Source organism: Crocodylus siamensis, chromosome 5 (genome assembly GCF_052110815.1).
Source record: "Crocodylus siamensis isolate JL-2025a chromosome 5, ASM5211081v1, whole genome shotgun sequence".
In the NCBI taxonomy this organism is placed as follows: Eukaryota; Metazoa; Chordata; order Crocodylia; family Crocodylidae; genus Crocodylus; species Crocodylus siamensis.
In genome coordinates this window covers 886422-908641 of record NC_143399.1, presented here as the reverse complement: position 1 = coordinate 908641, position 22220 = coordinate 886422, and the positions used below count along the sequence as shown (strand labels likewise).

The following is a 22220-nucleotide window of genomic DNA, read 5'->3' as shown; positions in this document are numbered from 1 at the left end:
TGCCTAGTAGTCTCATCCAGAGGGAGCAGAGGAGCCCCAGAAGCCCCCAAATCAGTCCCTCGACTCCCTCCTCCAGGACTGAGCCAGCAGGAGCTGACGCCCACCCAGCGCGCTGCGCGGCACGCGGTTGGAGGGTGGGGGGATGCCCCATCCCAGGCCATCGAGGGGTAACGCCATGCTCCTGCCCAGCCACGGCTGCCTGGAGAGGTGCAGGTCCCGCTCTGTCACGGAGCCGCTTCACGTGCCGGTGCCGTGCATGGACCACGGGCAATGAGGGGACAGCGGAGGGGCTGGGGCCGTGCCATGCACCTGGGAGCATGGGAGGACCCGTCTTGCTCTTCTGCCTGGCTCTTCGCTGGGCCAGCGGAGCCCGGCAGGGCCTGGTCTGATCTACTGCTTGCTCGACACAGGCCAGAGCAGGGCGGGCAGCTCCTCGGGCACATCAGAGCTTTCCAGCCCCTGGGAATCGCCCACGTTAGCACAGCCATTGAGCGCTGTTAATCCAGCCAGCGTCTCAGGCAGGGAGATAATGTGCTCTGGGATTGATCACCACGTGGCCCCATGGCCCCCTCTCTGTGAGGCCACTGGTGCACCAGGCAGACCCTGCACAGGGTCCGTCACGCGGTAGCGGCAAGGCCCGGGCCAGGGCCGAGCAGGCGGCCGGGCTCTGCTGCAGCACCCAGCCTGCCGGCTTTGCCCAGCCCAGGCTGGATGCATCTGCACACAGCTGAGTGCCCCAGACACACTCACGCCACTGTCCCCCTCAGATTTGTGTACCCCCTGAGCAATGCTCCAGAACAGCAGAGACGGGCTCTATCCCTGCCACGGGGTGCCTGAGCCTGCCCTGCAGGTCAAAGGGACCCCAGGGGGGCCCACGGCAGCTCTCCATCCTGCACCCCCCATCCCTGCATGACTGGGCCTGTAATTCAGGTAGGCGACAGCCCAGAGCCAAAGATGAGGCCAGAGCCTGAGTCTGCCAAGCCCACTGAGAGCGGTGTTTGGCTTGTGGGCATGTGCTAATGAGGGCAGCTGCACCCGACCTCCAGGCCTCTGGCTCCAGCTAATTGGGAGGGCCTGACAACAGCACACGTGGGCAGGAGAGGTGCAGCCGGAGGGCCGGGCACCGCTCTTCCCTGCAGTGCCGGGAGGAGCCGAGGGAGGGAGCTCGAACACAGCCGCAGCAGGCGAGAGGCAGCAGATAAATCACTGCCAGGCCGAGAGGATTGAATTCCATCAAACCTGGGCTGTAAATGTACTTTGAATCTCACTGTAGGTTAAGGGGGAAACACTCCTACGACATGGCTGGGTCCTGCTCCGGCCACCTCGTCCCCACCCGCCTGCCTGCTTCGGTGAAGGGACATTGGGACCAGCGGCAGCCAGCCCCCGGGGTGCAGGAGCTTGGGGAGCAGAGCAGCAGCCTGGTGCAGGGCTCAGAGCTGCTCTCTGCCCCGAGCGCAGCCAGCCCGCAGGCTGCGCCCTTTAGCGCTCATCCCTGTGGGTCCCTGCCCTGCCCTGGAGCCAAGGCCGGCCAGGAGCTGTGCCTCCATCACTGCGCTAATGTGACCAGTGCAAGAGCCAGCCTGATGGCTCCAGGGAGCCAGCCACTGTGGCTAAAGAGCTGTTAAATATCTGCACTGTGTCCCACTGCTGGCACCTCCGGATGGCACGCTGTGTACAAAATGGCCCCCGCAGCCCACGGAGAGGCTTTAGGCCATGAAAACACTTTGCATGCAGCTCTTGCTGAAGTTAACCAGACAGTATGTGGGTTCAGGGGTGGTCTGCAACCCACATGCCTCTTCCTGTGGTCCCCCTCATGTGCTGCCCTCCTGCAGCCAGACAGGAGGGGCTCGGCTCTGCCCGCACTGTCCTCAGTTGTGCAGGCCTGGGGCGGTTGGCGGAGCGGAGAAGCCAGGGCAGGGGCTACTGCAGCGTGTGCCCCGAGCTATGTGGCCATCTCTCGGGGTGCTGCACCGTGCTGCCTGCCGTCCTCATCTCTGCAGAATGTCCCCACGCTCCCGATTCAAACCAGCAAGGCTTCCCCATCCTGCCCGGCAGCCCCTCTGTCCCCGCACCAAGGGGACAGCTAGTGGAGCCAAGCTCTGGTGTGGGCACGAACCAAATAGGACGAGACCAGGGGCACCTGGTGCAGGTCTTGCCCAGGGTTTTCTGAGCTGAGGCCTCTCGGGCTGGAAGACAGCTGCATCGAGCCCCTGTCCCCTTGCCACTGACGAGGATGTGACTTTCTGCTTTCCAGCACCCACACTCTGTCCTGCTCGTGTTCGGTGATTCACCCATATCCAGAGCCAAGCGCGGTGGGCGGCAGGGAAAGAATGCCACCAACATCGGCAGCTCAGATGGGCAGCGTCACCGACCAGCTTGCTCCGCCAGCCTGGATGCTCTCCAGAAGGGGAAGCGAGGAGAGTGCTCTGTGCAATGCACTTTGTGCTACCTCCCGAGACGGGGCAGAGGTCCGGTGCTGAGCTGCAGGCTTTGCACAGCTGCAGCTGGAGCAAGGGAGGTTGCATGGAACAGCAGCATCCTCCGGACAGCCTTCAGCCACGACTGAGCTGGCTTGAGGCCGGGCTTGGTTTCAACCAAGGGGCATCAGGCCGGAAGATGCGAGTGCGGGAACCAATGCTGCAGGCGAGCATGTACCCTCACTGCACGGGGACCACCCCCTCACACACGTGCAAGCTCACAGCGTGCCCAGAGAGAACACCTCATGTGCCCAACGTCAGGTAACCCACCCACTCAGTTATCGCGTCCTCCACCCATGCTGCACCTTCCTGGCTGGCTGGAGCATGGCCCTCGCCTCCAGCAAGATGGCTCCCTCTTTTCTGGCATGTACAATCTCACCTTGCAAGTAAACTTCTTGGTCACACCCCATAAATCCAGGGAGCTCTGCTGCAGCAAAGGGAGCCCATTGGCACAAACAGGTGACAATACAGGTGGCAGTGCCGATGCATGCAGAGGACGCTTCCCAAATTTATTCCCTCTCAATGCTTGCAGGGGCTTTATTCATGATTTAAGGCCCATGCAGCTGGAGTGGGTCCTGAAGGGGCTGCTTGGAAGCGCAGGCAAACATTTATCCTGGCACAGCAGCTCTAATGGCTGTGTGGGAACGTCCCCTAACAGCGTCATCCTTCAGACCCATCATCCAGCCTGGGAAGAGGAGTGCACAACACGGCAGGGATGGACACAGCCAGAACCTGATGCTCTTACGCCACCCCACCAGCCCCCTGGTTTGGCACTCTGGGCAGGGGCAGGAGGCATTGGGCAATGCTGCGTGCATGCAGGATGGGGGACATCGGCCATGCTCTGTGCTCGGGAGTGGGCAGGACTGAAATAACCTAACAGAGTTTGGGGGAAAAGGGGTGCAGGGCCTTGGAAGTGGAGGGCAGTCTTCAGGCCAGGGCTGGGGGTGCTGGCAAAGCCCTATGTATGGGAACCCTGGCTAGGACAGGAGGGCCCGTGGGTCAGGACCAAGGGGCAGTGTGGGGAAAGCATGCATGCGGGGCTCCCCAGGACGTCTGGGTCAGCCTGGCCATCAGTGACTGCTCCACAGTGCGACGTGTGGTGCCAGCCTGCTCCCTGAGCACGCATGGCTCGTGCATGTCGCCACGGGATGGCTGCGGTGTGGCAGGGCTACAAGCAGGCTCCTTCCCGCTAGGGACTGCTTCCACCATGCCAGGGCAGGTCCTGGGACTGTGAGACCCATGTGGAGAGCTGGCAGGCCCCGCATGGCCTCCCCCAGGGGCACTGGGAGCACGTCTAGCAGATGAGGCACCACTAGGCCCTCCAGTCTGTCCCCCCACGGGCTCTGCCTAGCACAGTGCTGACATTGGCTAGTCTCCCCCTTTCTGGGCAGCTTGTTCCTGGGCTCACCTCGTACTCCTGCGAGAACTTCAGTCCGTCGTTGGCCTTGAGCCGGTCGATGTTGTCGGCCAGGTCGGTCACGGGGATGGGTGGGTGGTCGCGCATGCCTGCCAGATGGAACAGAGCGGGAGGGGACACGGTTACCGCCCGGCACACGGGGAGAGCCACGCTCAACAGCAGCATGTGCACAGCAAACCAGAGACGCGGGCGCGCAGGACGGTATGTGGACACGCGTGACGATGTGAAGCGCCGGGCGGGATGGATGGGAGGTCGGCGAGCTCACACGGCATGCGGCACGCACTCTGAGCACACGGGGCAGTGGACAGAAAAGAAAGGTGATGTGCAGAAATGTTCATGGCCGGGTGAGCATGCCGGGCATTACAGCAACCGGGCATGTGGGGCAGGGCCTATGCACTCGCGCGGCTGGCACGGGGCCTCGAGGCCCTGAGAGAGGGGGAGCCCTGTCGTGCCAACAGGCCGAGCAAACCTCCGCGCTCTCCCAGGGGCTCCTGCCCAGGCTGGAGTTGAACACACTGGCTTCCAGAGGCTCTCCCTGGCCCACTGCTAGCTCCTACGGGAGTGCTTCTCAGCCCGGGGGCTGTGGCACTCTGCCGGGCTTCGAGATCCCGTCCAGGTGCTGCACCATGTTGCGTGGCTAGATGGGCCAACGTGATTCACAAGAGGAACCCAGAGATTTCAACAGAAACCCACAGCTGTGGTCTTCCCAAGGTCTTTGCAACAGAAAAAAACAGCTTTACTATTTTTTCGTAGGCAAAAAACACGTGAAAACTAAGAGCCTGGGGTCTGAGGAGGTTGAGAACCACCGCCCTAAGGATCCCCAGAGCCCGAGGAAGCATCCTTTTTCGGAGAAAGCCCCGGGCCCCTTACTGCAGGAGCCTGCAAGAGCAAACGAAGAACGGTGGCAGGCCCTGCAGAGCTGCGAGCCCGGGCCCCCAGCACCTGGGGGGAGGAGGGAGCTCGCGCACATGACAGGGGCTGGGGGCTCCCAGTCGCTGGGCTGGCTGCCTCATGCCCCGCCACCCGCACCTGGGGCATCACTGCTGAGCTCGCCACTGCTCAGCCTGGGAAGGCAGGGGTGAGCTGGGGTGCAGCCAGGCATCCCGTGGGGAGAAACCCCCACCACTCCCTACAGCACCAGAGCAAGTGCTGGGAGGTTTGGTACGTGCCTGGCACGTGCCCTGTCCCGGGGAAGAGCCGGAGGAGCAGCCCCCTGCACAAGACGCCCAGGAGAGACGGCGAGGCGCGCGGGGGCAGCAGTGAGAGCAGAGAGAGCCCCACTGCAGCCTCTGGGGCGCACGGCCCAGGCCCCAACGGTCCCTTCGCCCCGTGGCGGGGACGGGGAACCAGCTGGAGAGTGGCTGCGAAGTGGCTCGTCTGAACTGCAGCCCACACAGGCTCCCGGCAGCTCGTGGGTTTCCCAGAAACCCTGCGTGGGCCATTGCGGTTATTAATAGGCCCGTGCTGCTGATTCACACCAGGGAGGCAGGCTGGAGCCGGGCCAGGAGCCGCCGTGCGCGGCACAGATGGCGGTGACGGGCGGCCCAGGCTGCCACGCCGGGCCCGGGCGCCGTGCGGCGGTGACAAGTCACTGGGCGACGACGCGGGAGCGTCCCTGTGCGGGACTGCTCCCGAAGGCAGGACAGTGCTCCCAGCGCCATCGCCCCAGGGAGGGGGGCTGTGCAGGGCCCGGTGCGCTCGCACACGCACACGCTGCTCCCTCTCTGCTGAGCTCCGGAGCAGGACCGGCTCGCAGCGTGGAGGGGCCCCTCGCCCTGGCACCATTGAGGGTCTCCTTGCTTAGCGTTTACAGCAAAGACTGCCGACCACGCTGGGAGAGAGCCACGGAGCGGAGGGCCTGTCCTGGCCTGAGATGCCGGGTGTCAGGGGCTGCAGCAGGGCGGTACCCTGGGCGCGAGCCCTGCTCCCAGCTGCGCCAGAGCACCCTCCTGCACTGCCCTGCGCCTCGGCTCTTGTCCCTTTGCAGCTCGCAGGCTCAAAGGAGAGTGTGTTCAACCCCTGGGCCCTGGTGCGCGTCTCCTCAGACTGCTCGGGCTCTCCCGCCCTGCCCCGCACCGCACCCGAGATGCGCTTCGCTGCGGCAGCAGTGCGCCTGGCTCGGCCGGCCCGGGGCAGCCGAGGACCGGGCCTGCGTGCAGCAGCAAAGGGAAGCGCCGTCAGGTCGGGGGCGAGCTGGGCGCCCGGCGCGGTCCCCCTGCGCCGACGTGCTGTAGTGCCGTGCAAGCCACCCCAGAGCGAGGGCCGTGCAGGGCCCGTGACCGGCGCGAGAGAGCGGCCCCGCGGGCCCTCGCGACGGTGACCTTCATGACATCGAGACGGAATGGACTGAGACGAGGGGACGGGGAGGGGGACAGAGAGAAAAGCAAAAGGTGTTGAGATAAATACAGGAGGAGCGGAAACTAACTTGAGATATTCGGGCAACTGGGGACACTGGAACCTGCAAAGAAAAAAAACAAAAACGGGGCAAGAACAGAAACCCATTAGCTGTTAGACATCATTGCAGAGGTTCAGAGATGGAGAGACAGAGAGATGAGGATGCAGGGGAAAGAGCGGAGTCGGCCGCGGGGCAGGGAGGGGGTCCAGCCCCTTCTGCGCCAGGCTCAGCCTGGCCCGAGTCTGAGACACAGCTGCTCCGGCTAGCGCAGAAACGGAGACGCCACTACAAGCTGGGGGCCCGACGGACTTTCTGCCCACAGCCCTGGCCTCCAAAGAGACCCCCTGATCCCCAGCTCTGAATGGTGCTACTGCCCCAGCCCCGGAGGCAGGGAGGGGACGGGCTGGGACAGAAACGCCTCTCCCCCGGCCTAGGGAAGCCAGCACACGCTTGCAGCTGCCCTGGCAGGCCCTCGCCTTGCGGCTCCTGCCTGGTCGGGCCCCAGCAGGGCTCGGTGCCAGGGGCCTTGCCCCCCCATAGCCTAACGCTGCCCGAGACACTGCCCTGCCGCTGATTCTCCGCAGCTCGGCAACACGGGACATGGGTACAGAGAGGCCGACAATCCGCGAAACCACCTGCATCTGAAGTAGGAACCATTAAAGTGATATGGCTTAATATTTAATAATGGCAGTTCACTTAATTATGCATTAAACAAGGTTCTCCCTGCCTCTCCGCTCGTGGACTGTGCGAACTTGACTGCCAGCATCTCTGGTGCGTGATGCCCAGCCATCTCGGCACCGTGCTGGCCTGGCACTGTGGGGCTGTGACCGGAGCCAAGGCGCTGGGTACCCCCGGCTCGCTGGGCCTGGTGGCTTCCGTGCCCCCTCGCCCATCCATCCGTACGGGCTTGCTGGCTCTTTTCTAGCCCTGCGACTTCCCCATCTGAGCTGCGGAGCCTCGTTAGCAGCACCGCAAGCGAGAGAGGAACTGGCCCAGTCACTGCTGACTGCAGCCTGCGCTGCTCCCACCTCCGAGTGCATTCGGGCACCTGCTTGCTGGGGGCCTGAGAGAGCATCGAGAGCCCTGCGGGGCTGGAAGCCAGCCTGGCTGCCCTGGGCTAGACGAGCTACGTGGACCTGACGGCCGTGGCTGCCGTGTGCATGTGGAGGGGGCAGGGGCAGGGCGGGCACAGGGGTTGGAAAGCAGGAGCCCGGGGCACAGGCAGCCTAGGGACACCTGCATTTAGTCGATCTCGCCGCCCCGGGCTGCCTGGCCTGCTGCTGCTCCTCCTGCTGCCTCCGCCCGCACGGCAGCCCAGTGCCTGGCACAGCCCTGGCTGCAGGCTCCCGTCTCCCCCAAGCCAAAGGCTCCCCGAGAGGGAGGAGCGCCACTTCAAGCTGCTGCAAACTACGTGCGTTGTCTCCTGCCCTGGGGAAGCCACGGCCCATGACTGACCGCCGAGCGGCTGCTGTGTCCTGCAGCACACACCTGTGGTCAGGCCCCTCTTGGAGCTCCCCCGGCTCTGGGCCGACCCTCCTAGACGCACCGCTCCTCCCGACCGTCCAGCACGCGGGGCCGGTGCTGCGGGCCAGGCTGCTCCTCGGCAGAGAGCCGGGAGGCCAGGGAGCAGGGTGACAAGCTGCGGCGGCTGGCGACTTCCCTCCCAGGCACAGCGGGCTTCCAGAGGGAACCGCTGCCTTCAAACGCCTGCGCTGAGACAAAAAGCTTCTAACAGGAGCAGAAGGGGAAGAGGAAAGTAGGTTACAGATGGGGGACGTCACCAGGCAGTGAAGAGCCACGCACGCCCTCTGCGAGAGCTCGCTATCCGGCCACCGAGAGCGCCGGAGCCCCCCCGGGCTGAATCGGGGGCTGGGACCCAGGCAAGGCGGTCTCCAAGCACCCTAACAGCAGCTGTGGCACGCTCAGTGCCGGCAGAGATGCTGCCCTACAAAGCAGCAGCATGAGACTGCTCTGTAATGCACAGAGCCGGGGCCTCGGCTGGCTGAGGCCGCGCCTGCACAGGGACGCGCTACAGCAAGGCATCGCAGGCAGGACTCAGCAGCTGGTGAAGACCACCATGTGCACGCTCGGCCTCCACCAGCACCTGCCCTGTGCAGCAGCCTGGGGTCTCACCCTGCTGCCACGTCCCCTGCACAGCCGGGCCCGACAGCAGGCAGAAGCATCCTCCTCTGCCCCGAGACTCCTAGCATGGGGCCAGCGTCCAGCTTGTTTGCTCTCCCCATGCAACCCCCTCCCTGGATGGGCCCTCTTCCTGACCTGCGATATCTGCAGACACATCAGGTGGGGGACAAGTCTTACCAGCCGGAAGGGGAGAGGCCTGATGTGCGCAATGCGCTGGGCGCCCATGCTTTGGGCCTCTCTGGGCATCACGTGCCAGTGGTAATGGAGCTGGGTTAGATGCGTGTTCAGATCAGGCAGCAGGGACCAGGAAGTCTGGAGCCAGCCCCCAGGGTTTTGTGCCCTTGGCTGGGACGGTGCAGAACCGGCAGGAGACGAGGTCCAACTCCCCTCCGCAGTGCACTGGCTCGGAGAGGGCGCAGGAGGCGCCCAGGCAAGGGGCAGGGGCGCTGAAGGCAGTGTCCTACCTGGGGTCTGGTAATTGAGGCGTCTCATCTCCACTGGGTCGGAGGAGTGGGCCAGCAGGGAGTCCTTGAGGCCGATCGAGTGCTCGTCCTTGGAAGAGGGGGAGTGAGCCCTTTTCCTGGGGAAGGAAAATGCAGGGTAAGGGGCAGCACGGCTGCTGCAGCCGGCCCAGGCCACGGGGCAGACGCAGCAGCGTGGCCGGCTCCAGGGCTGCACATACACATGGACGCCTCCACCTACGGACAGGGCATGCAGGGAGGCTGCGATGTGCCCTGGCTTCCCCTCTGCCCTCACCAGTGGACGTCAGCCCGCAGGAGCCTGGGTGTTCGTGTGGCACTGGGGCTGCAGCCAACTGTGCTGGAGGCCCCATGTGGATGAGACTCCAGTGCCCAGGTGTGGACTGATGGAGCCAGACTCCCGAACGCCATGCCCAGCTCTGCCACTGCCTCTCTGCGGGGCCCTGGGCAAGACGCTTATCCAACCATGCTGCGGGTTCCCCAGTTCTCCCTGTGCCCCCGCCCAGAAATGCCCTGGGGTGGAACGAGGTGACAGACCGCACCCTTGCTGCGAGGGGAAAGCAAGACGGAAGCAAAACCCACTGCTCCCTACCCGCTCTCTAGGAACTATTTCCTGTCGTGGAAGGATCTACTCAAATTTTGCCTAAGTATTAAAAAAATATTTAAATGTCGAGCGCTGTAATATAATAGCGTAAAGGCTCTTCAGGGTGTGTTTTATTGAGCCATTAATACATGTCTTGAATGGCTGAAGGCACCCCAGGCGTGTATTAATGGAACAATAAAACACACTGTTGTCTCTTAATGCTATATTTATGCCTACAGCTATGCCACCTCCTCCGGCTCTGGTCCTGGCAGAAATCACCAGCCGGGCAGGGCGGGCTCTTTGGTAACTGCCTGGGAGGCTGCTACAGGACGCGGAGCCATCACGGGGCCTTGCTAAGGACATCTCCCCACCTGGCTTACAACAGCCCAGAACTGTCCGGCGTGGCACCGGAGGGTGCTGCACTACAGGGACGGGGGACGCCTTCCCCAGTCGGTGCTGGGATGCAGGGTGCTTGCTGGAGGTGGTCTCCTCTTGCTGCCCGGGCTGACACCACTGCCCAGCCACGCCACGGGGAGCAGCAGGGGCAGCTCCTCCGAGTTGGGACGGGCCCCAGTGCTACGGGGTGCAGGCTTGTGGAGAATCTGTCCAGAGCCCGGGCGCTGCCTGCATCAGAGGAGGCCGTCCCTGGCTCTCTGGGCAAACGCTCACTTGCCTCTGCCTAAATTCACTGCCTGGCAGCGGGATCGGATACTCTTCGCTTTGCCAGATGGGCATCGTCCACGGCAGCCGTGTCCTGCCCACTGTCAGAGTGCTGGAGGCCTGGGTCACGTGGGGGCTTGGCCAAGCAGAGGCATGACTGCTTTGGTGCAAAGCCGCGCACACGACAGACAAATGCCACGAACTGTTAGCAAGTTACTGAATTTTCTGTAGCGAGTGAAACCTGTACTCACGCTGGGGGCCCCAGCCCATGCGCAGAGCCCTGGTTGCGGGCGGCTGCTCTGCACAATGGGACTGAAAGATGCTGGAAGTGCCCAACAGCACGTAATCCCTTCCCTGCCCTGCATCACCCACACATCTCACAAGCCCTCTGCCTCCCTGAGCCCAGAGCGGAAAGCTCAAAGGCTTGGAGAATTAATGAAGAGTACGGGCACAGCCCTGCTCTCTGGGCCGTGCGCAGCTGCACACGTCCGGGGGCGGCGTGGCCTGGCTCCTTCTGCAGACAGGAGCGGAGAGGTGTACTGAATGTCTGTTTGCTCTCAGGGCTCCTGCGGGACCGCGGCCCAAGCTCTCCCCATGCCTGACTTTTACTGCCAGTGGGATACTGTGTTTTCATCCGTGGTTTCATTTGCAACACAAATACCTAAAGGGGCAAATACTCCTAAAGGGGCACCGGGGAGGGAACCCCTCCAAAGAGGAGCCTTTGGATTTGGCCTCGGCATGGGGGTTGCTGGCACACCCTTGGAGAGTGCTGTCCCCTCAGGCCAGGAGAATGGGCCCCCAGTGCTAAGCACGGGCCAGCCGGGACGGAGTCCATCTCCCTGCAGCGCTGAGCAGGCCACAGGCGCCAAGATGAAATGGGGCCAGGCCAGGCCCATAACCCAGGGGTCCTTGTGCAGAGGGACTGGGTGAGATGGGTGGGTGCAGGCTCTGTGTCTGGGTGCTTTCCAGCAAAGCCGCCCCCCCAAACCCGGGTGTGTTGTGTGTTGCAGCAAGCAGGACCCCTTGCGCCCTGCCAGACCGCAAGGTTTGCCCTGCGGAGCCCGAGGACAAGCGGCACCTTTGCAGACAACATCGTCTGGAGTCAGCACCGTGGCCCCAGGCCTCACAGCAGCCCGGGGAAGCTGGGAGCAAACAGCACTGGCCACGGAAAGCCCCGGTCCATGTTGCATGCTAATGGCCTTGGGTCCTCAGCCACAAACCCCAGATTCTGGGGGACCAGGAGGCCAGAGATGCTCATTTGAATCTGGAACAGGCTCCCACGAGAGGTGGTGCTCTCCCCTACCTCGGCGGTCTTTAAGAGGAGGCTGGACACGCACCTGGCTGGGGTCGTCTGACCCCAGCGCTCTTTCCTGCCTGGGGCAGGGGGTCGGACTCAACGATCTGCTGGGTCCCTTCCGACCCGAGCGCCTGTGAATCTACGAATCCCCGGGGATGCATGTGTTTCTGGCCAAGTGAGGTGGGGAGGGCTCCCGAGTGGCAGCTGGCTGCCGGAGGGTAGAGGTGCCAGTGCCAGTGCCCCTGGGTGAGCCGTGGGACTGGGAAGCCATGGGGCCGGGGTGTTGCTGACTCCCTCCAGCTGCCGGGGTTTAAGGAGGGGAGCCGGTCTGAGCCCTCAGCCAAGCAGCAGGAGAAAATCGATTCCTACCTTTCTTGTTTGCTAGGTCCAAAGCAGAGCAGAAACAGAAGAAAGGAGGTGATCAGTGACATGGAAAAGGACCCCCCACCCCACGCACAGCCCTGCCCCCATCTCTGGGCAACAGCCCCAAGGCCAACCGAGCCCCAGGGGAGTGGGGCTGTGTCGCGTGGTGATGCAGCACCCTGCCACAGAGCTCACGGCCTGTGTCTGGCACTAGCGGGCTGCTCCTTCACACACGGCAGGGTGCCCGCAGCACCAGGTTGGTGACCAGAGCTGCGAGGGGCACGAGGAGGTGGCAAGGACCGTCTGCGCTGTTATGGCCCTGCCCGGCACTTGCCAGCGGGGCCAGCTCCCCCCACGCAGGGACAGGCCAGGCTGTCCGGGAAACCTGGGTGCTGGACGCTGCCCTGGGGATCCAGACCCAAGCTGCCAGGCCTCAGCACTGTCCGACTCCTAAAGGGGCACCGGGGCAGAGATGGCTGCTCCTCGGCCCTGTGACAGGGCGGCTCTGCCCTGGGCGAGCTGCACGAGCTCCCGCAGGCCCCCACCCCTCTCCTGCCGTGACCTTTCAGCTGCCTGTGCCTGCCGCACGGTCAGCCCCGGGGGGCACCTGGCACTGGAGTCGCCCCCTGGTCCCTGGGGGCCTAGAGCTGACCGCGGGGCTGCCCAGGCCCAGGCAGGAGCTCACCTTTTGAAGAGCAGGATGGCGATGACAATGATGATGATGAGGATGACGGCCAGGACCGGTCCCATCACCCACAGCATCTCAGGCTCATCCTGGTGCTTTGCCGAGGACACTTCCATCACGATCTCGTCTGAGTAGGGGCTGGCGGCGTACCTCTTCTGTGAAAAGCAAACAGCCGCTGGGTGAGAGGAGGCCGCCAGGTCACGGAGCATCCCTCCGGCACCCTGCCTCGCGAGCAGCGGGTGAACAGCTGGGCACAGGCCCACCCCGCCGCCTCTCCCCGTGAAACGGAGCAGAGCCAGCGCCCGCAGCACCCAGACAGAGCCGCCCAGCTGGAAGAGCCTCGCTGCACCGGGCTCCCGAGAGCCGACAGCCCCTCAGCCCGTCGCAGGCCTGGCTCGGGGTGCTGCGCGGCTCACAGTACCTACCACGCCGGTGCGAACCCAGCGCTGCAGCCGGGGAGCTCCCCTGCTAGGCGAGCTCCTCAAGGAGTGGAAGCCATGGAGGTTGCCTTCCCTCTCGGGGTGCCCGCCCTGGTGGAAAGTGCCTTGGCAAAGGGCTCTGGAGACGGTGGGTCTCTGCGAGCCGGCCCTGGTGGGAGAATCCCGGGAGCTGCTGGGGCGGGGAGGCAGGCAGCACGGCAAGATTAGCCAGCTGCAGAAAGAGCTGCTGCACCCGGCTCGTCACACCGCTGTTGCTAAGGCTTATGGCTCCGCGTTCTCCCTTTGCAGCTCAGCCTTGCTGGGTCAGAAGGGTTAAATACTGCGAAAAGAAATCCTTTCCACCTATTAGGGAGCCAAGCGGTAGCAGCTCAGTGCTGCTGGCTCCTGGAGCGGCACCTGCTGCCCTGTGCTGTGGAGCCGGAGATGCTCTGCTCTTGCAGCAGAGAGAAAGTTTCCGGTCGCTGCAGAGGGGCAGGTGGATCTGCTAGGAGTCTGCCTTCAGGTCCCAGCTTAAGCACGCGCTCCACGTTGCCGTGCAGGCAAGGGGAGGACGGCAACAGCGAGTGCATGCAAATCGCACCAGCGCGCAGCTTGATCTCCTCTCCTGGGTGCCCCTGATCCCCCCGCCTGGCTTCAGACATGCAGCGAGTACAGAGAGGGCTCTTATCCGTGACATCTGCCCGGCTGTGGGCAAGGGTGACGTGCGCTGCTGTCTGCATCCGACGGTGTGACGGCCTGCGAGGCCCCTGTGGATGGGGTCTGGCTTCTTTGGGAGTGCTGCCATGGGCCTGTGCTGGGGTGGGTGTGAGCCTGGACAGGCCATGGGGTCCTGCAGGTCCCTTTTCCTCTCCTCCTGTCGGCATGAGGGCACCTGGGGAGCTGACGAGACCACAGGGCCTCTGGAGCCAGCAATGCAGAGGGGACATGGATGAGCAGCTTGGCCTGCGATGCACAGCCTGCTGCTCCTATGCTCTCCCGGGCCCTGGCGGGGGGCGGGTGGGCTGGGGGGAAGGCGGCTGTGGGGGAGGCTCCCTGCTGCTCTTCACACCCAGCAGCTGGGACGTCACTTATCTACGGAAAGACGCCTGGGTCACGTTCCCGCTCGGCTGTGAGGCCCCCTGGCACCGGATGCTGCGCCACCAGTGAGTGATTTTGGAGGAGCGTGGGGGGGACGGGCAGCCCTGCCACGGGACAGGCCGTGCTTCAGCTGAAAACGGGCCCCATGCGTGGGGTGACACAGCCAGGGGCCCGGGGGCTTGCGGCACGAGAGCAGTGACTGCTGGCTGGCTGCCCCTCGGGAGGCCTGCGGCAGGTCGACCCGGCACAGCGAGGCGTCCAGCCCGTCCCCGGCGTGGGGCGGAGGCCGTGGGCAGCGTCTCTGGGGCACCCAGGCAGGGCCCAGCTGAGCAGGGGGATCGCGGCTCTGCTGGGAACTCACCGCCCTCCCGGTTGCTGCGGCCTGCACCTTGCTGGACCCGCCAGGGCTGGATGAGTAATGAAGAGTTTGACCAGGGCTAATGAGCCATGACAAGGAAACGAGGCCGAGGAAGGGAGCCCCAGCCTGGGAGCTGGGCAGAGGGGCTGGAGCAGCTCTATTATTTCCTGTTATTTACACATTACGCCTCTCCCGCCCTCCCCTGCACCGCACCGCGGGCTCTCGCGGGCTGCTCCCTGCAGCAGCCAGCCCTTCCCCACGCACCTGTCTGCTGGCCTCCCTCCGGGTGCGCAGCGTTGTCTGCTGTGCAGAGGTGCTGGGCACGGGGGTCCCACGAAGGGGACAGTGGAGGGGCTACTGCTGTGGGCACAGGCTGCAGAGGTCCTCACATGCCTCGTTCAAGCAGGGCTCTTTCAGCGCCTGCATAAGCTCCCCTCTGACCCCCGACCTGCCCAGAGCCCTGGGGACAGGGCAGCCCGTGGGACTTGTCTCTGCCACCATGGTGCAGCACGCAAGCATGCAAGCCTGCTGCGCAGGGCCCGGGGAGGCGTCTGCACTGCTGCGCTCAGATGTGCCCTGCAGCAGCGGGACTGGAACGATGCAGCCAGCGGGCTGGCTGGGTGCAGATGCTGCCCACGCAAGTGGCCACGCTACGGCCTCCTGCTTCCTCGCATGCAGGACAACAGCGTTAACCACGGCAATGTTAAACCAGCACTGCCTGGGCAGCTCCCAGGCTCCTTTAGACCCCTCTCTGCTTTGGCTGCGCTCAGGCCGTGGGCCTTGTGGTTTTCTTCGCAGCCGGAGGTGCGGGGTGCCAGCTGGGCGGCTGGACACGCGGCCCAGCGCACCAGGTTGGTGCTGGGGCGGCTCGCAAGCCCGTGCAGGCTGCTCCCAGGCCCCGACTGTGCTGAGCACGCAGGAGGGGCTCGGTGTGGGCAAGGCTCATGTCTCCTGGCAATCACACGTTTGAGGAATTTGCATCCATCAGCGCCACATCTCGGCGCTGCCGGTGGGAATCGCCCAAGCAAGTGGCTGCAAAGCTTGGCTCTGCCTAATGCCACCCCCTGCGCTCATCCGTTATGGCAGATACACATGCCGTTCCCCTCCGAAAACACCATCCATCAAGTCGGTTCCAATGGATGCCTCGTCTCGCTGACACCAGCCCCTCAGCTCCGCTGCTCTCTTTGCAGCGAGCTCCACTTACCAGGCTCCCAACCCTGCTTCCTGCTACCCGAGCCGAGCCCTGATCCCCGGCATGGCACACGGCCCTTACCGTATCCCCGTCCTCCAGCGAGGCCAGCACGAAGCAGCGGTAGCTGAGGTCTTCCGAGAGGGGCTTGTTGTAGAAGCCTTTGTAGTTCTTCTCGTCCCCCAAAGTGAAGGTCTCTGGCAGGAGGTCCATTTGAGCAGCGATGTACGGCTTCAAGCGCTCGGCCTGGCGGCGCTGGCGCCTGCCCTGGCTCCCCTGGTTGATGGCCTCGAGCAACTGAGGAGAAAGAGGCTGGGTCACCGCATCGCCCCATGCTGCCCGGTGGTGCAGAACCTGGACCCGGGACCGAGCGGCGGGGGGCTGGCGCGTGAACCACGGCACGTCGCTGCCTGCTCGCGTGTTGCAGCGAGGCTACGGCAGCCCCTGCCCCCCTCGGACCCTGCACTCGAGGCAGAACGCTGCACCTATGACATCATGCTCATTTCCATGGCAACGGGCTGATGTCACAGGCAGGCAGTGATCTATGACTTCACCGCAGGACCGCGCTGAGCTGAAGGCAGGGGAGGAATAAGTGCCTGGCTGGATTTGGAAGCAACGGGCTTAAGGGAGGTATCTTTCCTTGAGGCGCTGGGTACTGACGGTGCTGCCTGGGCCCCTCCCAGCAGGTTTCTGCTGCCAGCCCCGGGGCCGGCGAGACACGTCTGGGTGGTGGGGTGCAGGGACTGCCCGGGGGTTAATGCACCCCGCTGACTGCACGGGGAACCAGGCCACGTCCCGCTGTCTGCATTGGCACGGACAGCAGCTCCACAGACGCTGGGCGTGAATTACAGCGAGAGCAGAGGTGGGGGGGAAAAAGTGATGTGTGCTATGTCTCTCCCTTCTGTTGGTGCTCCAAGATTTCACCTGCTGCTGGGTTGCAGGCAGAGCTTTGTGTAAATCACACAGAGCGATAACAGATTTCATGGGATGTTCAGAGCAAAAATGGCAAATTTCATAGTCAGCCACAAATTCATGAAAAAGGATATAAACACACAAAAATTCAATTATGCTGCTAAGAAAGACTCTCAGATGTTTAAAGATGTTTTTCTAATGAATAAAAATGAATGTCAGGCTCAGAACAGAAATTCTAATTTAAAATGAAGGAGGCATGAAATACATTTCACACAAAAATGTATCGGCACGGCATTGTCAGAGCAGACAGGCAACTTCAGAGCCACCACAGGGCTGGGAGCCGCGATACCTGCACGCAGCTGCCCCGCTAAGAGCTCTCGCAAGCCAGCCCCATCCTAGCTGGAGATGTCCTTTAAAACCCACGGTGCTCCTCCTCTCCCGGCTGCATTGAGGTGCCTGCCTGGCGTGACTTGGGAAGGCACAGTTTGCTGCAGGAGCTGCGACACTGGCCAAGGAAGGAGGCTAAAGGGGATGGAGAAGCCTGGTCCTTGCAGGCACACCATGCTCTGGGAACGTGGGAGCTGCTGGGAGAGCAGTGACGGGCAGTGAAGCTTGCCCCTTCTGCAAGGGAGGAAGGCAGGGTGCATGGGGAAGACCAGGCAGCACGTCCCAGCCGCTCCTGGGGGGACTGCTACCAGCTGCAAGGGACCGCCGGGTGAGCCCCCTTGCTGCAGTCCCAGTGAGCCCAGGTAGCCCAGGCTGCCTTCTCCCTGCAGGGCTCAGCTCTGCGCTAGCTCACCTGGCTCTGCACCGCCACCGGCCCCTCGCTGTGCTTAACTCTCAAGCGGAGGAAACGCGTGTCGATTAATGGATAAAACACCCCTGAAAATCCCGGCAGCAAAAGGCTACTTGTTGCATCAGCAGAGGGGCACATCAGCGCACAAGACTGCACCCCGTCCTCCCTCCCCGGTCAGCTGGAGGCCTGCGGGTGCACCCGTCACCCGCGCGTCCGACCTCTGCAAGGACGGTGTTAACTCGGCTGGGGGCAGCACCGGTCCCCGAGAGGCGGGCGAATGCCAGCGCGAAGGCTGATGGCAGCTGTCACTCGGCCCGCTCGTGCACGTGTGTTACGGGAAGCGGGATGACGAGCTTGCCGGTGCCGCCCCGCAGGCCCCTTGCTTCGTTCGAGGCGCAGGGGAGCGTGTGCAGTTGTAGGTTGTTTTCGCCCCGGCCAGGGTACGGCTCCAGCCTGGATTTACACCACCACTATTTTAGCTCAGCCTCACTGATTTCCTCAGGGACTTTTCTGGGCCACGTACAACTACAGCCTTCGAGTGGCTCCCAGACGCCCAGCCAGGTGAGCCGGCTCGCGCTGCCCCCGTGCTACAGACAGAGACCCAAGGCACAGGGACATTCCCATGAAAAATGGCCACTGATTTTGGGAGTCCCAGGCCTGCATTTTCAGAGTGCTTGATGTTTCAGAGCCAAGCGAGCACTAGCTTCAGGGGCAAGCGGGAGGGCTCAGCTTTTCTGCACATTGAAACGCCCAAGAGAAAGGCCTGTGGGTTGCGGGCTCCCGTGAACCACTTGGTGCGAGCGACTGGCCCAGCACCGCGTAGGCCGCGATGGAGGGAGAATCCAGAAAGACTCCAGTTGTCCGCAGGAGCACACACCTGCCTGAACTGCAAGCCTGTGATTTTTCTTCCTGCAGCCCCCTGCTCTCTCCCTACGCGTCTTTCCGTTTGCGGGAAGTCCACGACAGCCATCTCCGTAGGCCCACGGCCGTGTCCCCCGATGCAGATTGAGCCGGGCTGGGAATAAAACCCCGAGTACTGGCATGGCCTTAACGCCCGTATCATAAAGGTACACACCAGGAGGGACTAATCACAGCACTGGCACTTCCTACGTGTTGCGAGCCTGCACCTGCGCCCTTGAAATCCTTTTAACAGCCCGCTTTGCGAGGGATTGACGCCGCATGTACTTTTTAAAAAACAAACAAGCCGAAGAACAGAAGCGCCAGCCTGCGGCACCAGTAGCTGGGCACAGTAGTAGGTGTCATCCGCTCTGCTGGGCAGCCACTAACAGGAGCCCGAGGCACCGACCGCCGGGGGTTCACGGTGCCGTTCTGCAGCAGGGACGTGACGAGACACCGGGCGCCTGGGCTCTGCTCCAGGCTCCGGCGGGGAGGAGCTCACCCGTCCCCCGGCCCCAGGGCCTGCACGGTGTTCCTTCACCACCCTGCACCTCTGCACGCAGCCTCCTCCCGGGCACAGGCACCAAGGCCGCCCCGCTCAGTTCCCCGGGACCAGGAGAAACGACGGCGGGGCAAGCCTGCGTGGCCCGGCGTGCAGCTGCTCCAGGACCCACACACAGCGCAGGCGGGAGGGCTGGAGCAGGCAGCTCTCCGGGGCACGTCACTGCCCAGCTCTACCCAGCTCCCGCCAAGCGCGAGAGCCGAGATCTCCACAGGCGCGGCACGGGGCACAGGCTCAACCTCCCCGGCGTCGCGGCCCAACGCCAAGCCCTGCATCAGTCCATGGACCTGCTGGAGCCCCTCAATGAAGGGAGGGTAAGGATGCAATTTTATGGCCATGTGTTTTCCTCTCCTCTTTGCTCTTGGTTTTAGCAGAAATCCTGCAGCCTGAAGCCAACCGCCAGCAGGGGAAGGGCCGCCTGAACCGCCAGAGCCACGAGCCACTGGAAGCAGGGCCCCGCAGCGGACAGGTCAGAGCCTTGTAAGGGAAGGCAGGGCTGCCCGTGTGGCACCAGGAGTGAGGAGAAGTGAGGAAAGGAAACGGAGGCAAGTGTTTGGCTTTCATCTCACAGGACAGCTGCAGCGATTAAGACCGGAGAAGCAGGGAGGAGAGGAAGGGCCCGTGCTGGGAGGAAGCAGGCAGGGCAGGAGAAGTCCTGGGAGTGACTAGAGCACGATGCCTGGGGCAAGAGTTCAGCACTGGGCATCTGCTGTTCAGCGAAGGGGATGCAACGCTGCTCCGCCTCCGCGTGGGCAGCGGGGTGTCTCGGTTCACCAGTGTCCGCCGCGCTCGCAGACCGGGGAGACAAGGGACATCACCCAGGCTGCCTCCATCCTCGGGCCAGGCCCTTGCCCGGGGCCCCGGCCGCGCCTGAGGGAGCCGCGAGCGACGGCTTTGACAGCGGTTCCCAGAGACTCCTACCTGGTCCAGCTCCATCTCATCGGGGCTCCGCCAGCGGGTGGTGAGGCTGCTGGTGGCTTGGTCTGTTGGCACCACGACAATGTAGTACCACCTGGGGAGGAGAGAGAGAGAGGTCAGGGCACGCAGCTGACACCCAGACAGACTTCTCCAGCCGGTCAGTGCAGAGGACCAGCCCCACAAACCTCCCCGTGCCCGCGGCCCCTTCTGCCAGGAGCAGAAGAGCCTCACTGAGACAGAGGCCAGTTTGCCAGCTGCGGGGAGGCAGTCCCTGCTCGCGTTCATTAGGGTAATGAAGATATACAGACCACACTCAGGAGGGCAGTGGCAGGAACTGCGGGAAGGACGTTCCTACCATCATGCCGTAGCAGGGACCCTTGGGGATCGTGCTTCGGCAGGAGGAGAGCGCGGTAACAGATGAGGCTTCCAGAAACCGGCTTATTTAATCTCCTCAAGGCTTCCAGACATTATTTATTTAAAGGATATTGTGCAGTGCCAGAGAAAGTGCTGCCTGATTCTCTATTGGGTTGACTGGGATGGTTTCAATTCCAGCTCAGGAGAGGGAACAGCTCCTGCCCTCTCTCGTGAGCCTCCCAGCTCAGAAGACACAAGCTGCACAGGCAGCCCTGCAATTTATCCCGCTTTACACGGGGGAGTCATCAAATTAGCAGGGCCGTGAAGAGGGCTGACTCTCCCCTCCCCTCGCACTCACCAGTCCACCCGTGGGCAGCACCTACCTGACGGGCTCTGAGGTCTGGACTTTGGGAAGGGTGAGGGTGAACTTCCCGTCCTGTATGTACTTGTTGGTGGCGACGGGTTTGCTCTGCAGGACGTTGGGCGCTGTGCGGATGGAGACGAGGTGCTGGAGGCCGCCTGCGCTGCTGCCGCGGTTCATCAGCACAAAGGAGTACTCCGTGTCCGGCTGGAGGTCGCTGATGAGCTTCTTCATGGAGTGGCCGTCCACCTCCACGCTCTGGCTGTTGTACAGGATCTGGAACGGGAGAAGACGCGCGGTGGAGCGGGCCGGCTGCTGGCGCGCCACGCGCTCAAACCAGCCGGCAGCATCAGAGAGCATCCTCTGGCTCCGGGCCCGCCCTCAGGTGGCTCCAATTATCTGCATTGCATAAACAGCCATAAATCTTGAGCTAAGGAAGAGCCAGCACAGCAGACAGCTGAGCGGCGCAGCTCGCCATGACAGGTGCCGAGGGCCGGTTGGTCTTGCAAAAACCGGGTGGTCGAAGCCTGCTGCATCCGGAGCCTCTGTCAGCTCCTGCCTGGCCAGGCTGCCCGAGAGCAGCACAGCGACGGGGAGGCGCAGGGCTGCGGTCTACCCGCAACCGCAGATTAACGGCTCCTTCTTCCCTGTCTCAGGGCGGTACAACGCGCACGACGCTCCGGGTGTGAAACGCAAACCCCCAACCCGACTGCTCACATGAGACCAAGTGATTCGCACAGCTGCTCCCCTTCGCAGCAGGGAAGGTGAAGGGATGGCTCCTTTCAAGATGCTGTCGGCAAGGTCATTACCACGTGCACCTGAAGCACGGCCCGCCCCAGAGGGGAAACACCCCCCACCAACCACCCGCACGCGGGGTTTCTGCATCAAGCCCTGGTGTCTTTTGCTGCGAGCTTCCACAGGGACGTTAGCAGCGAGCAACTGGCGGCAGGGCAGTGCTGTCAGCCCCGGCCAAGCCTGTCCCGTCAGCAGCGCAGAGCGGGGGGCTGCACGCGGCATCAGCAGGAAACCAGAGCCCACACCCTGCGGCAAGGCCTTCTCCCGGCATCCCGACACACGAGGCTCCCCGAGCGCAGGGGCTGCTACGGCGCGGGTTGTGACCCAGCTGCAGCAGCTGAAGAGGCCTGAGCAGAGCTGCACCTTCACGGCCGTCTTGCTTGCAGGCAGGAAAGCTGGATTTGCACTCGGAGCCCGGCTTTGCCTGGAACGCGCTGCACGCTGGCAGCGTTGCTAAGTCAGATTTCTGGGGAAAGCCGGGGGACAGGCAGGAATTCACACCGAGCCCCCGTGCAGAGACGCCTTCCAGGATGAGGGGCTACAAGGCTTGAAGTCATGCTCCAGACACAGCAAAGCTGCACGTGCTTTCTGCTGGGGGTCCCCAGCACAGTCAGGGCCATGCCCTGCTCTGGCAAGGGTCGAACACTTGGGAGGCGCGATGTGCTAGGTAATGAGCTGGGGAGCGGCGAGCTGAAGCCTGCCGAGCTCAGGCGACTGCCACCTGCCCCGGAGGGGTCGATACAATCAATAAGCCGTGGGGTCTGCAGGAGGGAAGCAAAAACAACCTGCAACTAAATCGTTTCTCCTGCCAGCCACATCTGCAGCTCAGCCTGGCATGGGAAGGAGGCGCAACTCTCCTGCCAGCCCGGCCCTGCAGCGAGCCGAGCCTCCACCCGGCAGCGGGACGGCTCGAGGGCCACGTGGGAGGCAGGCCCCGGGAGCCCTGTGAGGCACCAGGCCTGGGGAGCAATATTGGATGGGGGGTCCAGCACTGCTTGACTGTGACCAAAGTAGCCGAGTCCCCAGATCACTCTAGACTGTCAACCTGCCGAGGCCAGGACAG

General features: G+C 63.4%; 1 protein-coding gene across 4 annotated transcripts in view; it reads right to left on the bottom strand.

Moving 5' to 3' along the window:
- The window catches only part of PTPRF (protein tyrosine phosphatase receptor type F), a 422531-nt gene that overhangs the window by 20080 nt on the left and 380231 nt on the right, over nt 1–22220 (bottom strand). For all 4 annotated transcript variants that reach the window (XM_090047886.1, XM_090047883.1, XM_090047885.1 and 1 more), the window contains 6 exons: nt 20385–20638; nt 19651–19741; nt 15647–15859; nt 12499–12653; nt 8896–9011; nt 3886–3983 (listed from right to left, as the gene is read on the bottom strand). In XM_090047886.1, coding sequence (XP_089904012.1) covers nt 3886–3983; nt 8896–9011; nt 12499–12653; nt 15647–15859; nt 19651–19741; nt 20385–20638 — 927 coding nt within the window. The remainder of the gene's footprint in view (nt 1–3885; nt 3984–8895; nt 9012–12498; nt 12654–15646; nt 15860–19650; nt 19742–20384; nt 20639–22220) is intronic.